At 44.2% G+C, this 15,535-nt stretch overlaps 1 protein-coding gene across 6 annotated transcripts in view; it reads left to right on the plus strand.

The window, feature by feature from the left end:
- Nucleotides 1-15,535, plus strand: part of inpp4b (inositol polyphosphate-4-phosphatase type II B) — a 222,570-nt gene that overhangs the window by 125,836 nt on the left and 81,199 nt on the right. For all 6 annotated transcript variants that reach the window (XM_084043328.1, XM_084043330.1, XM_084043329.1 and 3 more), the window contains one exon: nucleotides 12,725-12,855. In XM_084043328.1, the coding sequence (XP_083899454.1) occupies nucleotides 12,725-12,855 (131 nt within the window). The remainder of the gene's footprint in view (nucleotides 1-12,724; nucleotides 12,856-15,535) is intronic.

A 15,535-nucleotide genomic window follows, 5' to 3' on the forward strand; every position in this document is an offset into this window, starting at 1 on the left:
CTTTTAGAGCGGTTTTGAAGGAGAGTAAGGAGTCACGCTTTTTTATGACTGTTAGTAGGGCATATTCCACATTTTGGTGGCATAGCATTAGAACGAATGTAACCCCTTGTTAGAGCTGAATCTGGGTTGAATGTGATTTGTGGAGCTCTCTCTCTGGTGTTGTGCTTGTGAACGCCTTTAACGTTTTTTAAGTATTTTGACAGTTACATGGGTGTCTTTGTGGTGTAGACCAGGCCTTGTAGACCAGGCCCATTGCAAGTTGCTGTACTCTGCCCTCTACCCTGAGCCATCCCATCCTAGCATAATGAGTAGCAGTAGCCTGGCCAGTTTGTTTTGGGATGCCTGAAGCCTTGTTTTTAAGGCCTTTGTGGTGCTATGGTACCATGAGGTGCATGCATAGTCAAATTAAAGTGACATTGGATGAGTGCTTCTGCTAGAGTCCTCAGTGTATTCCTACTGACCAGAGAGAGAGAGAGAGAGAGAGAGAGTTATGGGCGGTTTTAGATTGTCATTAGAGACAGCTGTGCACAATTGATCATAAGCAACACATTGAACACAAGCTCATGATTCCAGGATGAGAGAGACAGGTGAGCAAGAGATAGGGGGAGAGAGAGACAAAACAGGAGAGAGAGAATTACCAGAAAGCTTTTTCTTTTATTATTTCTTTCGTGTGTCACCGCTCCGCCCGCCCCGCGATAATTGCGTCTGAAATCTTGACCTGTCGGCCCGCCCCGCGGTTAAACCTGCGGGACCTGCGGGCAACGGGTCGGCCCACGCATCACTCTGTATGGTTTCAGACCTAAGCTTTTCACCAAGCCCTTTAAAACGAAAGTGAATCTTACTTGATGTAGAATATAAAGCCAACTATCCCCTCCCTTTGAAGTTTATAGAGATTTCAATCAAAATTGGAGAGGTTCATACCCCATCAGGGACCTAAAGCCTGGCATATCGACATCTCTACCATTTGGTGCATGTCAGCATTACTTTGCTTTGGTAGGAACGCCTTGTACATCCAATATTAGAACCAAGCACTTCTACAACTAATCGATGTGTTGAATCCAGTCTGAGAACTGATGAGAGTCGCTTTAAAAAACAGAACAAGCATATAGCACTGCTAGAGCAGCACAGTATTGTAAGAGGTATTTAGTATTTTAATCATATTTACTTTTACATTTTTGGTGATTGAGTTCTAAAGGTATACAGAATTATTTTAGTGTACACAGTTATACCTGCCCCCATCCCTATAATAGCTATAGTTTCTACAGTATTCTAGCTGTTGTGTTGCACCGCTGAATTCCCAAATGTGGGAACAACCAACTTCAAACTCAGCGTGCATATCAGCGAAGACCCGAGGGCGTGATGCGCCAAGTGGGATAAGTCGGTCGGATCAGTGGATCTCCAAATAATATTGATAAATCCACAAAATCGCCATATGGAGTACACTAATGTCATCAATATGAAACCATAGACTGGCCTAGACTCCATAATTGGGCATACCTGACACAGAACTCCATATATGGGCATAAAAGGGACGCAGACAGACAGATACAGGAATATCCATATGTGGGCATAAACAGACGGGTACAGCGGGTACTGCATAACCAGGTGGGGATGCATTTACAACTTGCATCGTTTCCGACTTGCATCGTTCCCAGTCTGGTTAATGTGAGGTGTGAGTGGGATCGAAATGTCGTGTAAGCAAAGCTAATCGATATTCAAAAGACAATGGTATCTCCGCTGCGTGGGGGAGAAGGTTTTAGGAGCCCCGAGGGGAGACAGTGGCCAATGAAATCGCAGGAAAAAAAGGGCAATTTGATCTCAAGTCCGCTTGTGTGGTCGACTTAATGCCGCGAATGTTCTTACACACCGGGAGCGTCGCAAAAAAAACGATATGATTTTCAACTAATTTGATGATGCTTCATGCCATTCATACAGGTTGATGATTTTATGTACAGTGAAAAATCTACCTTGTTTTGAAAAATAAATATGATGTTGCTTTATCGCTGCGTTATATTCGCATTCAGAGCTTACTCATATCATAAACAGCAGTTTAAATTCATGTAAATTAATTGCACAAAATAAACGCTCCCGGCGTGTACTGACCTTTACAGTTTGTCTTAAACCCTGAACTCCACCTTACTTCAATATTATTACAGTACAAAAAGTACATGAGTGTACAAAAGTAGATTTCTCTCAGTCAGTGTGCAGACTGGTACAGTATATGGAACAACTCAGTTGTGTAGCTGCAGCTAAGCGGTCCAGTTCTCTGATGTAAATGGTTGTTTTAGAGCCAGGCCATCGCTTCAGGTAAGCTGAATAATTCAGGTCTGTTTAACACTTCAAAAGAGGCCCGGAAACACACACACACACACACACACACACACACACACACACACACACACACACACACACACACACCACACACCCCACACACACACACACACACACACACACACACACACACACACACACACACACACACACACACACACACACACACACACACACACACACACACACATAGAGAGACTCTACTATTGTATTGTTTGTTAGAGAGACAGACGCAGGCTTTGATACCAAGATCAGACTCTATGAATTCTTAATAATTATACAGTAAGTCATTATGAATAATTAAATATAATTGCATCACACCGGTAGAAATGGAAAGTGCCCTCAGTTAAATCCAATGGCCGGAGCTCTGCAGTCAATACTGAGCATTTACGAGGACATGTTAACGCACTCACCCACGCACACATGCATGCATAAACGCACACACACTCTCAGATATAGATACTGTTTGAAAGCTTTTTAGTGCGCTCTCGTGGCGCAGCAGTAAAGTCCTGCCCACAACTAGGGAGGTTGTGGGTTTGAATCCATCGTGATTCGTGGTGCAATCGGCTTTGTCGGGCTTCTATGTGAACACAATTGGCCCGTGTTCGGGGGAGGGAAGCCAGACAGGGAGGGTGATATTGCATGTACTCCTACGGTCACAGCAGGGAGCGCTGCACGGGAGGAGTAGGACGAAGGCTCTGCAACGTCCTCCCGGTGGGGGACGTAGAGCCTTGTGAGTGTGGGGAGGAATCAATTGGCATAATGACTAAAATGGGGTGAAAAGGAGGGGGGGGGTGGGGAATAATTGGCTACTCTGAATTTAAAAAATACCAAAGTTGAAAGCTTTTTATTTTACTGTCCACATCAATACAAAAAAAGGGGGCAAATCACTGGCTTGGCTGGGAGTTCCTGCAAAGACAACTTATTATGTTTGTGGGTGGGGAAGCCGGCAGGGGAGAGCGCTCTCTGTCGCTGCACTAGCGCCTACAGGTTGGTCAGGACGCTCAGGACATTCCCCTGTGTCAGGGGCCGTTCACACCACGCACGCACGCACGCACAAACTCCATCCATTGACCAGACAGTGTGTATTGTCAGTCCAGCTGTCTACCAGCTGAGTAAAACCATTGTGCTGGAACATTCTCAGACCGTGCTTCCCACATGGCCTCATTCATCCTGAAAAGTAATTATTTCTCTCCTCTTATCTCTGCTAAACAATCACCTCTAACCCTCGTTTCTTCTCTGGACACTCGCTATGTTAATAAAAGACCAGCTTGAGTGCAATTCACTTGATTCTTCACTAACTAGGATTTCAACTTTGGGATTTGATAGGCGTTCTGCAGAGCCGTGGTTCTCGGCCAGTTTCACACTGGGACCCAGATTTTGTGTCGACCTTGACGGCAGGATGGAAATACATTAGGAACTACGGTATTCCGTTCTAAAAGCTCCTTATCTGCCACCCTGCCAGAACATTCCATGACCCACTTTTGGGTCCCGACCCGCCACTCGGGTCTACCCAGTGGAGTGTTTCCTTACTGACATGCCTACTGTAGCCACAGCTGGGTGCTTTTAAGCACCTCTTCTATAATCTGCTTTAAATGTAGCCACGGTTTTTACACCATGCGCCCCGCACCCAACACAACACACACGCGCGCGCGCGCGCGCACACACACACACACACACACACACACACACACACACACACACACACACACACACACACACACACACACACACACACACACACACACACACACACACACACACACACACACACACACTGCCTTGTAGCCACTGCTGTGAGCCTAATGCCTTGGCTAGCTGCACATTTTATCAGCTAGTGCAGTAGAAGTTGTTCGGGAGTGGGTGGTTGGCTTCATTTGCCTTTTCCACAGTATGCTGTTCCCTCGCTGTTACATTCCAAGTAAGACAGAATACAATTCTTGAGTTTCGGCTCCTCGACAAGGAAATATTCCCCAAAAAAGCAATAATAACAATAGCAGCAAAGATAGTACAAACATTACTACTGTGTTGAGGGGCAGAGGTGTTGGAACCCGTTCTCACCAATTGGTGTCAATCGACAGGAAGTCCAGGCTGGGGTTGGTCCCTGAGCGTGGTGTAGAGTCTGCAGAGGACTATGGTGTTGAATGCTGAACTGTAATCTACGAACAGCAGTTCCAGTTCTCCAGGGAAGCAGAGGGCAGTGTGGAGTGTTCTGGCTATGCATTGCCCATGGGTCTGTTTAGCTAGTAAGCAAATTTGTGACGGTCCAGGGTGGATGCTACAAATAAGGCCCTTAACATGCTTTTCAAAGCATTTCACTATGCGAGTGAAGGCAACAGGATGCCAATCATTTAAGCATGTTACCTTGCTTTTTTTTTGTCACCGGAAAAATGGTGGATGACTTTGACAGAACAGGGAAAGAGAGAAATTAGATACGTCCGTGAACACACAGCCAGCTGTGCTGCACCTGCTCTGATCACATGCCTGGCCACTTTGCCGGTGTTGACACGTTTGAACGACTTGGGCAAGTCGGCCTTGCCGATGATGGCCTCGCCGATGATGAAAGTGTTTGTTGTGTCCGTAGTGGGGGGGGGCTCCCTCCAGGAGGTCGAAACGAGTGTAAATATTATTCAGCTTGTCTGAGAGGGAGGCAGCGATGTTAGCTGCGCAGCTGGGTCTCCATGGGTGGCAGTGGCTCAGGAGGTTGAGCAGCCGCTTGGAAATCAGAAGGTTCCCGGTTTGTTTGTGTCGAAGTGTCATTGAGCAACATACTAAGCTCCTAACTGCTCCCACTGAGCAGGTTGGTGCCTTGCACCGTTTCCCCCGCTGCCAGTGTGTGAATGTAAGAGCTTTGGATAAGGCGCTATAGAAATATAGAATTTCTTCTCCCTTTAAAGTCCAATATTGTGTGTAGTCCCTGCACCACATACTACATGGGTCATTACCACTTACTGTACCTGTGTCTCGATATTCTCGCTGTATTCCCATTTGGCTGCCGTGATCACTCTCTGGAAATTGTAACAGGCTTTTCCCCCGCTCTTATGATGATGGCCACCTTCCCTTCTGTGTACACAGAGGTAGCTCGTTTGTCATCGTTTTCTCATTTGTAGATGTTTGTGGCTCCCAGTGCACGTGTTAAAGATACAGGATGCATGCATTAATTATGTGTCGGCGTGTGATGGCATCAATTACGCAACATTCATTAAAATTCATTTGGAGGGTCATTCATTGAGAAAATCCATGTTCCTGCTCTTTCCTCCTACACTGAATACCAGCAGTCTCTCTCTGATCCATTTAGTTGACACCATAACGTTTATAGTGATGATTGCCAACAAGCTCCGACATGCAGTCGCCTGCTTGCAATTAGAGCATTTTAATAAGAAAAATCACAATGTTTCGGTCAAGTTGCCTTCTTCAGGTGTTCTGTCATTCGTGTTTTCGTCTGAGGGTTGTGTGGCGACAGATTGTGCTCATTAGGATCGAAGCTGTCTTTTGTGCATGCAAAACGGGAGCCGTGCTGTGTGTTCATGAAGGAGTCGGTTTGTTTGTCAGTTCTCTCATATGGTTTAAATTGACCCCCGGCACAAAGCTGTGGGTGATTAAATTGAACAGCCACTATAACGCACCGTGAAATAAAGGAGCCCACATGACAGGGTTTCACTCTTTGGAAAAATGTATTCTGTAACCCTAGCAATCAGTTTTAGCACCCCATCTGTCTCTCTCTCTCTCTCTCTCTCTCTCTCTCTCTCTCTCTCTCTCTCTCTCTCTCTCTCTCTCTCTCTGCTTCTTCTTCTTTCTTCTCTTAATTTCTCCCACCTTTGTTTTTTAGCTTTTGTGGTGACCTTTTCAGGGTTTCCTTTCTTTCGTGCTGTGCAGTGGTGGATGTGTTCTTCCAGTTTAACTCACATACAGTAGGGCCCTATCTTCCACCGGCGATATGGTTTACTATCTTCCACACGTGTAACTGCTTGTTTGCGCCCCACGTTGTCTAGATACCACATCGGCATGCACCGATTTTGCGCTTGGGGTTGTGTGTTGGTCTTAAAACGAGGCGTGGTCTGGCGCGATCAGGGCACAATTTCCCCACAGACTTTGGCGCTTCAAGTTAAGACTAGCTCCAAGCTAGTCTTATCGCATGGCGCAGTGAGTCGCAGGTGTTTTGTCAGTATCTACACAGGGCAAGGACGCTCAGCGCATGTAGATATAGTTAACGATCCATCATGCTTTTTAATAACTTGTTTACAAACAACCAAACTGAGAGTGAACTGAGTGTGATATGAGTTTATATGAGGAGCTATTATAGCTACAGGCAGAAGAAAAGCAGCAGCACAACCTGTTTCATTCCATTCGATCTGAACACAACACTCACGTTCGACAATTGAGGTGGCATTTCAAGCACTTTCATTTTTCATTAATCCAGGATATGAGACAAAGAAAGATTTCGCTGCTATGCGTGTGTTAACAGTGTGGCAATACAGATACAGGTAACAGACAACCAGTGATGGAAATAAACAGAGCTTAGGCTATGCCTATAGACCAAGTAGGAAATAAAGCATTAGAATGTCTCTCCTCAGGGGGCACGGTGGCGCAGTCGGTAGCGCTGTCGCCTCACAGCTAGAAGGTCCTGGGTTCGATTCCCGCCAGGGACGCTGTGGGCACTGGGGGCGTGTTCTCTCCTCCACGTCATCGGCGCCCATACCCTAGGTGGGGTTGGTGAAAGGGCCTACTCTGTGTGGAGTTTGCATGTTCTCCCCGTGTCTCCTAGGGTAGTTAATACCCTCACAAAAACATGTAGTAATCCTGGTCACTATACTGCCTCCCCCTGGTCAGCCGGGGCGCCTGATGGAGGAGAAGGGAACTGGTTGCAATAACGTGTTCCTTCCACGCGCTATGTCCAACCAGGGAAACTCCCCCCTGTCGGGTGATAAGAAGCGGCCTGCTTGCTCCTCATGCATTGAAGGAGGCATGAGCTTCAGCTTGGGCTCTCCCTAGGCTGGCAGAGGGTAGGTAGTGCCCAGGATTACATAGGCAATTGGCACTGGGTGAAAAAAATGTGGGTTACAAAATCGTGTGATAAAAATTATAGATTTTTAAAAAAAAAAGAATGTCTCTCCTCTTGGTGCGCGTTTGGAGAGCCCTGTCGGCAAAATGTTTAAACGGGTAAGGCTGACACACAATATCGTTTAGGGGCACCTTGTGCTTAATTAACGGATAGCGCATAGTGCCAATTGGATAGTGCAGGACGCACGATAGAGCCCTTACAGCAGGGGTCTTCAACAGGGGGTCCGGGACCCCTAGGGGGTCCTCAGAGTTACTACAGGGGGTCCGCCAAATCGTTGTGTGATTTGATTTTTTATTTTACCTGAACCACTTGAACCCTAGCATCCCTTTTCTGAAGAGAACTTTAGCCAAAAATAGCAGATCTACAAGCTCACAACGCCTCGCGCTGCGAGGCGTTGTGAGCTTGTAGATCGGCTATTTTTGGCAAAGAGGCATAGGTTTAGAGGGAAAAAAGAGCAGACCACGTTTGATGTTTAATCTGAAGCACAATTTTATACGATATTGAGGGGGTCCCTGCTTCATCTCTCTCTCCGCAAGGGGGTCCTTTGCCTGAAAACGTTGAAGACCCCTGCCTTACAGTATACAAACCTTTACTCTGACATGCCCATTCAGCACCATGGACAGCGTTTAGCGTTTAGGGTCAGAAAGCAGAAGAGAGAATAAGGTTATTTTATTCACTGTGGGACTTTTACTGAAAACGTCCTTTTTTTCCCAGTTCAACATAGACATGAGACCTGTTCCAGTTTAACCCATTAAGACCTGGAACTTTGTCATTTTTAGATTTGAGCTAAAAAGCATTATTTTACACTTTGGGCTATTCAAAAATAGCAGATATACAAGCTCATAGCGCGGCTTGTAGATCTGCTATTTTTGAAAAATCGTGAAAATGTGTGCAAATCTTTGAATATATATATTTTTAAAGCGAACATTTTTAATTCAAATCTTTGCTTCTGGGGGTCCCTGGAACGTATAATTTTGGGGGTTCTTGACATGAAAAAGATTGAGCACCACTGATATAGAAACATACGTTTTTCAGAAAACTGTTGAAATTTAGGAGACATGTAGAATCGACTTCAGGTCTCAATGGGTTAAATGTTTTTTCAACAGGTTACAGGAAACATTCTAACAAATTTGAATATTTCAAGGTATGCCATACCCAACTGATGTCCCTAGGGAAGCCTCCCCATTCACCAATAACGCTTTCCCAAATATCAAGTATCATCTCTGCAATTCTGCATACTTGTTAGTGGTTTAAAATAAAACATCTAACATCTAATAAAAGTGTATCCCATTCCCCAGAATGCATCACTTTCAATTTCACTAGTTTTTCCTGTATTAGTTCTGTCTTCTAATTGGAAAAGATTGTTATCCCCACCTGAAAATGCATTATATCCTCCTATAATTTCACAAACCTCTGTAGTGCGTGGTGTAGTGGTGAGGCCAAAATTGTTCTGCCCGTTTCATGGCTGGAGCAATTGATCTGAATTTGCACACAGCCATTGACCATTACCATGGGCCTATTACACAAAATCTCAGCTGTTTATTTGCGTTTTTGTGTTCGCTGGCTCCCGGGTTGCCAGATCAGACCTTTCCCTCCATCATACATGTGTCTTATAAAGGCAAATTTATGCTGCCTTTACATATGAAAATAAATACATCCATCTTGAATGATGTGGCCTAACTGTCACTGCTCACACACTTTGATGATACACTTTGTTGGTATGGATGTTAAGCAATACATCCAATAGAGGGCAGTTTATAGTTTTCTGACAACAAACATGACAATGGTCAAGAAGGTCGGACACAATGAGTACGGAGTTTGGCAGTGCAACATAGCGGCCCAAACCTCTAGTTAAAAAAAAGATTGGCCCAAGGCCAAACTGACTTGCCATCCCCTGATTTAGAGCCTATGTCACACTCACAAACTCCCCTGTCACCTCTTTCTTGTACCATTGCTCATCCAGGCCACCCTTACATCAAACCTCTCCTACATTTTCACCTCAACTGAGACAGCTTCCCTGCAGATGCCTCCCACAGCCATCATCCTCTATCGGGCTGTCAGGTGGGGTTCGTTTGTGTACTTACTTACTGTAGCCTACCCTTACACCCTGGCCTCTGCTGCCTCGACACAAAATAACAGGTTAGTCTGACGTATGTTACTTTGGCTTGCTACCGTGATACACAAATAACAGTGGTTGAGCAGGAGAGACAGCGGGGTATGGATTACTGTGAATGGCCGCAATCGACTAAAGAGCATTGTGTCTACCTAGGTCAGGGGCCTGCTGTTTGAACCAGGAAAATCAACAGAGCATCACCTCCTTTCCCCCTGCCTCTCGCTCTCTCTGTTGATTTGTTAAAATAGCCCCAAGTCTTTAGAATGAGACCCACTCTGAGTTAAGTGGGTAAAGTGGGTGTGTAAGAAACAATATGCTTGATTGATACCGCGGCAGCGCACTCACACGTCGGCTGTGAAATACACCTCAGTGCGTCCATCTGCATGCCACGATCGAGGCGCCACTATCATTATCTCCTTCAGCTCTCGCACTCGCATTAGCATGCAACCATGAAAAACATTGTTTTTCCACAAGTCTCAATTGGGGCTTTTCTCTCTCCCCTGAACTGCTGTTAAAAGAGCTTTGTTCTTACTTTTCCTTTAAGAAGAGGTAAGAGTCTTAGATCCTAATCTTTACATTGCAGCCTTTGTAGCATGTTTCCTCTGAAGGAACATGCATATTTATCTTTAGTCTTTGTTCAGATACGTGCATAATTAAGAGCGTGCACTGGCTACAGAGGCTCTAATGACATGCTGCAAGTGAAAACAGTGGGTTTCTATTCCCTAAAAAATACCCTGAAAGTGCATGTGAATGCCTGAAAAGATCCCATTGCTGTTGGCATGAACTTGGCTTTGTGAAAATGTCACCTGTCTATCTGTCATTAGCCATGAGCATGTACAGTAGCTTACTTATAGCCACCTAGAGAGCACCTTGGCAAAGTCGCCCAGCATGCACTGCCACACAGCCTGAAGGTTTGCTACCCGCGGCGGACTGGTTTAGAACAAAAAAGGAGACGCAGATGAATAGTGAAAATGTGCTTTAATGTGCCATTTATCGAGTTCCACTTGCACTGGAATAGGTATTCCAGATACACACCTCAGGGGGTGTGTGTGTGTGTGTGTGTGTGTGTGTGTGTGTGTGTGTGTGTGTGTGTGTGTGTGTGTGTGTGTGTGTGTGTGTGTGTGCGCGCGCGCGCGCGTGTTTAGTCAAGCATTGGTCCTTTGCGATCGTGTTTTCACAAAACCTGGTGTTGAGATGAGAGCTCAATCTGGACTCAGTCTGTGTTCATCAGACCCACAAAATCCATTTGTCCATGTTTACAAACTTGAAGTGAGCACTGAGGAGAGGCCACCCTTTAATGTTTTATCTTACAAACCGAACACAAAATAATGCATTCACACATTTAAAAATACGATAAAGCAGCTGCGGCTTTACTTCATGCAGTCTCTTGAATCTGTATAAGCTGTAATTATTTCACAATTAGGCATATTAGCATGAGAGCAATGCATACTGTATGTTTGTTATTCTGAATAGCGCATTGAATCTCCATGAAACCCTATTTTCTATAAGATCACCGCAATTTGCTTTGGATTGAATGCCAGAGGCGAAGTCTCTGAATGCTATCCACCAATCTGATGGTGGCCATTCACATGCTAATGATGGGTCTGGCCATTCAAACTGAATATCAGCAGTGGCCACCCGTACCACCCCTCAGCCCCCATTATCTTCTGTCGGAGCTGCTGGAGATTAGATGATCTTGTATCCATCCCTGTTTGTGTCCTCTGGCTATAGGCACAAGGCACATTGTGAATTTGTGATAAGACAAGAGACAGCAGACCGCTGATCACTTCAGACGAACATAGCGGGTGAGAAATAGATGTTCTTGTTAAGGAGTAATGCAGAGGATGAGGAATTCAATAGAACGCATTAGATAAGTGGAGGTTCAGGATTGTATTTGTGCTAATCTATCTGGGGCACACTTTGTGTGTGGGCCTGCTTGTGTATAAATTGTACAATCCTGAGTGTACAATTTATACACATGCAGGTTAAAAGGGCCTGTAAGTGATGTATTATTATTATTATTACTATTATTGTTGTTGTTAAAATAAGTGTTAAATAGCTCTATATCATTGCTATAGAGTGCTTGTTCAGTAACAGGGATCTCCATATCTCTCCAGTACTAAAAGTAAACAGAAAAAATAAATTCAGGTCGGGATACCAATCTTATCCAATCAGGAGAGAGAACTCATTGAAGGGGATGGAACAAAACAGAAATTATCGGACAAAATTGGAACGGAAACACTATAAAATTGAAGCTGGTACATTTTATTTGTTGGGATCTCTCTCCTCATTGGATAAATTTGTTCTAAGCATATGGAAAAACATCATATAAAATAGCATTTAACCAAAACACATGACCCGCCCTAAAATTTGTGTGTGTGTGTGTGTGTGTGTGTGTGTGTGTGTGTGTGTGTGTGTGTGTGTGAGCATGTGCATTTGTGTATTTATTTTTCCAGCGGATGGGCTTGTGTGGCATTCGTGCGTGTATGCGTGCCTGGGCAGGTGCTTCCACAGAAATATACCTGCCTGTGGACACGCCTGATCATTTCTGTGTTCTGTGCACATGCATGCACACACACGCGTGTTTTGCCCCTGACCTGTTAATTATCTGTTTATACTCTTCACTGTAGCATTCTGTCTCAAACTGATTTGAGGCCAGGAGAGCGCGGTTCATTTATCTTAGCAGCATTCTCGCTAACAGTTTCAAACTGGCTACCAGCCAGCTCCAGACACTACCACGAGGGTTATTGAATAGCTTATCAATCTGAACTAGAGGATATTATACAGTATCTACTGTAGCTGAAACGGATGTTGCATTCAAGATATTGATTATGGACAATAATACAGAGTAATTGAATAGCCACAGTAGCTAATTTAAATCAGCATGTGGTGAGGGCCCTCTGCTGATATGGCTGCTGTTCAATACTCTATACAATATCTATTTTTTTGTATTATTATTCATGAATTTGATTGCTTTTGTCTGCTACTCCTCTCCTCCCGTTTTGGATTTCCCTTAAAAACCTATTTGTGAATCTGTGGATCTCATCAATGCTCTGGTTAATTTATGTGTTGTCCTCACATTGGTAATGTACTTCAGCTCTATCTTTTTCTCTCCTTCAGTTTATTTTTTTCATTCAAATGATCTCTTCTAAATTTCCACATCTCTCTCTCTCTCTCTCTCTCTCTCTTTCTCTCTCTCTCTCTCTCTCTCCACCCAGGATTGAGCAGCTGAGAGATTTGGGTGAGCTCTCCCCCCACTGGGATAACATGAGGAAGGAGGTGATCTCGCGTTACGGAGGAGTCATCAGCTCCTATCAGGAGACTCTGTCAGAGCTGGACAAGATTACTGGTATGACTCCCTGTGAGTGTGCGTGCGTGCGTGCCGCGTGCGTGCGTGCGTGTGTGCGTGCGTGCGTGCGTGCGTGCGTGCGTGCGTGCGTGCGTGCGTTTGTGTCACTGTCTGTGTCTGCTGTCAGTAACGGAGCCGCTCTGTCACAAATACACTCACCTACTAGAAGAACCGTACCTGACAGGAGAAGTTGAATAAAATAGATTACAATTTTGAATGCATTAATCCTTGTGCGTCCCCCACGTATCCTGAGAGCCCAACCAATTGACTTCAAACTCGGTATGCAATTTTCCATATGTGGGCATCGCTGACATGGAGCACAGACAGACGGGTACAATGGGTACAGAACACTGACAGTGGGTAGAATGAGTATAACGGGTATTGCATAACTGGAGAAACATCGTTCCCGACAGGCATCGTTCCCGACGTGCATCGTTCATCTCAAGTTAATGTAAAAATGTTGACAGCATTAATATTAATGTGATAAAGCCAAAGCACATCAACCAGCTAATACATTTGACTGTATCAAATAAGTACAAACTTAAAAGACCACTACGGTATTATGCTGCACGTATCAGTGTTACACCAGTATTGGTAACCGAAGTATCGAAATATGTGACTCAGCAGTTGCCGTTTAAATCTTCAAGATTAATGTGATCAAGTGCCCATAACATTTTAACCAACCTGCTCACCTGACGAACCATCTGGATGGGATTTCTTCTCCTGATGGCGGCTGAAATTGCAAAGCATTCGAATGAGTCCCTCCCTGAGTATGTGTTCAAATGTATTTATTAGGATAAACCCCTTGAGATGTACCATCTCATTTCCAAGGGGGTCCCAACATAAATACATGTCACAATCACTACATGTATACAGGAAGACAAAAAACAAACACAAAACAAACCAAACCAAAACATGTATACATACATACAGTACATCATCCCAATGCAGCTATGCCCAAATATGGAGTGTGTTGTCTAACCTCAATGTCTCATCGTCGCATCACACGCAAACAAATCAGTGACTGATTATCAGTCAGCTCCAGCATGGGACAAGGACTGACGGATACAGAGATCTCCATATATGGGCATATCAGTCGGATTGGTGGTGCAATGTAGGCGTGAGGGCTGCATACCGGCCCGAACCTCTAGTAGACAAAAAACAACAAACCAGATCAGTGACCAATGAGAAACTTGAAAAGCATCACAGCCGTAGAATGGCAGAAAATCCATTAATAGTAATCCATTATTTAGAACATAATGTTCATGAATGTTCATGAGTTTAATACAATGACAGCTTTGACGACAACAGGAGCATTCCACCTCAAAGTAAGAAGACAGAGCATGATTAAACATAGTTTGCATTATTTTCTAAAATAGCTAAACCACCCAAAAACTACAGGGTAATCGGAGACCCCAAATTTTGAGGAAAAACACTGAAAAGTGGCTTAACATGCCCGCATGTGCATGTTGTACAAAAACACTCTCACACGTGTAGATTGCCGAAATGTTGTCGCATGTTGATGTTTCCAATGCCCTTGCTTTCACCCCATTTCCCGAGGCATCGTTGTTGAGATTGGCTTGTTCATTGTTCTGTTTTGTCACAGCTGTATATGTAAATCATACTGGAAAACCTTTTCTTCTTTTTCTGTCAAAACACATCACAGTTTGTCCTTGAATGCACACTGCAACATGTTTTTTCCCCCCTTTCTTTTTTTCTCATATAGCTCTGTTTTGGTACAGAAAAAAAAGAAAAGAGCCTGGCTATAGGATATGCAGGTAGCAGTGAACACTGCATTGTGTCTGCCTTTGTATGGATATGAGCTAATGTGTGGCCTTCAACCTGTAAATAATAGATACGTGGTACTGGAATGTGGTTGTAAGCAATAGAGAATGACATTGAGTGGAAGAGAGTCCCTGGGGAGGTTTCTTGTCGATGCTAAACCTCAGTTTGAGAAAGCTTCTCCTATCTCTTATCTGCCCCCATGGCAACAGTTTAATTGGGGGGGGAGGGGGGGGGGGGGGGGGGGGGGGCGCACGTGTTTGTGTTTGTGTTAGGTATGTCAAAATTAGCAATTAGCAGTTTAAGTAGAAAAGTAGAAACACAAAGCATATATCACTTTTCCGAAGTGATCTTACAACAGTGGTATGTAATCCCTGTGAAATAATGGACAGGAGGAAACAACCTGACTTGATATGTATGCATTATTTTCGGATTTACACCCCAAAGTCAGTACTGATGTTTAAGTGAGACAATTATTTGAAGGTTCTGAACCTGTGTGTAATTCTTATTTTTTTGTGCCTCTCCTAAAGTGCTCAGCTGCATGATGACCTCTAGTTACTGTGTTTGTTCACATGTAAACAAATTATTAGAGGCACTATTATCACATTGTGGAGATATCCTCAGTGTTCTCAGAGGAACTGAGTGGTTCACAGTGAGGATAATTCACTGTGTATGGCCTAAAATGCACTCGGTGTAGTTTCTTACGCACCTCTGGTTTTCACAAAACAGGGATATGTGGGCTAGAAGCAAGGTGTTTACATAGAAGGCAGGAATGTCAGACATTCCTTTGGTGCTTTCAGAGTGTTGCACTGTAAAATCCTGAGCGTTGATTTAACTCTGAGAATGTACAAAATAGTATAAAGTATAATGTAAATGGTATAAAGTGTGCACGCTCAAA

This window comes from Gymnoscopelus microlampas (genome assembly GCF_963454915.1).
Source record: "Gymnoscopelus microlampas genome assembly, chromosome: 2".
NCBI lineage: Eukaryota > Metazoa > Chordata > Actinopteri > Myctophiformes > Myctophidae > Gymnoscopelus > Gymnoscopelus microlampas.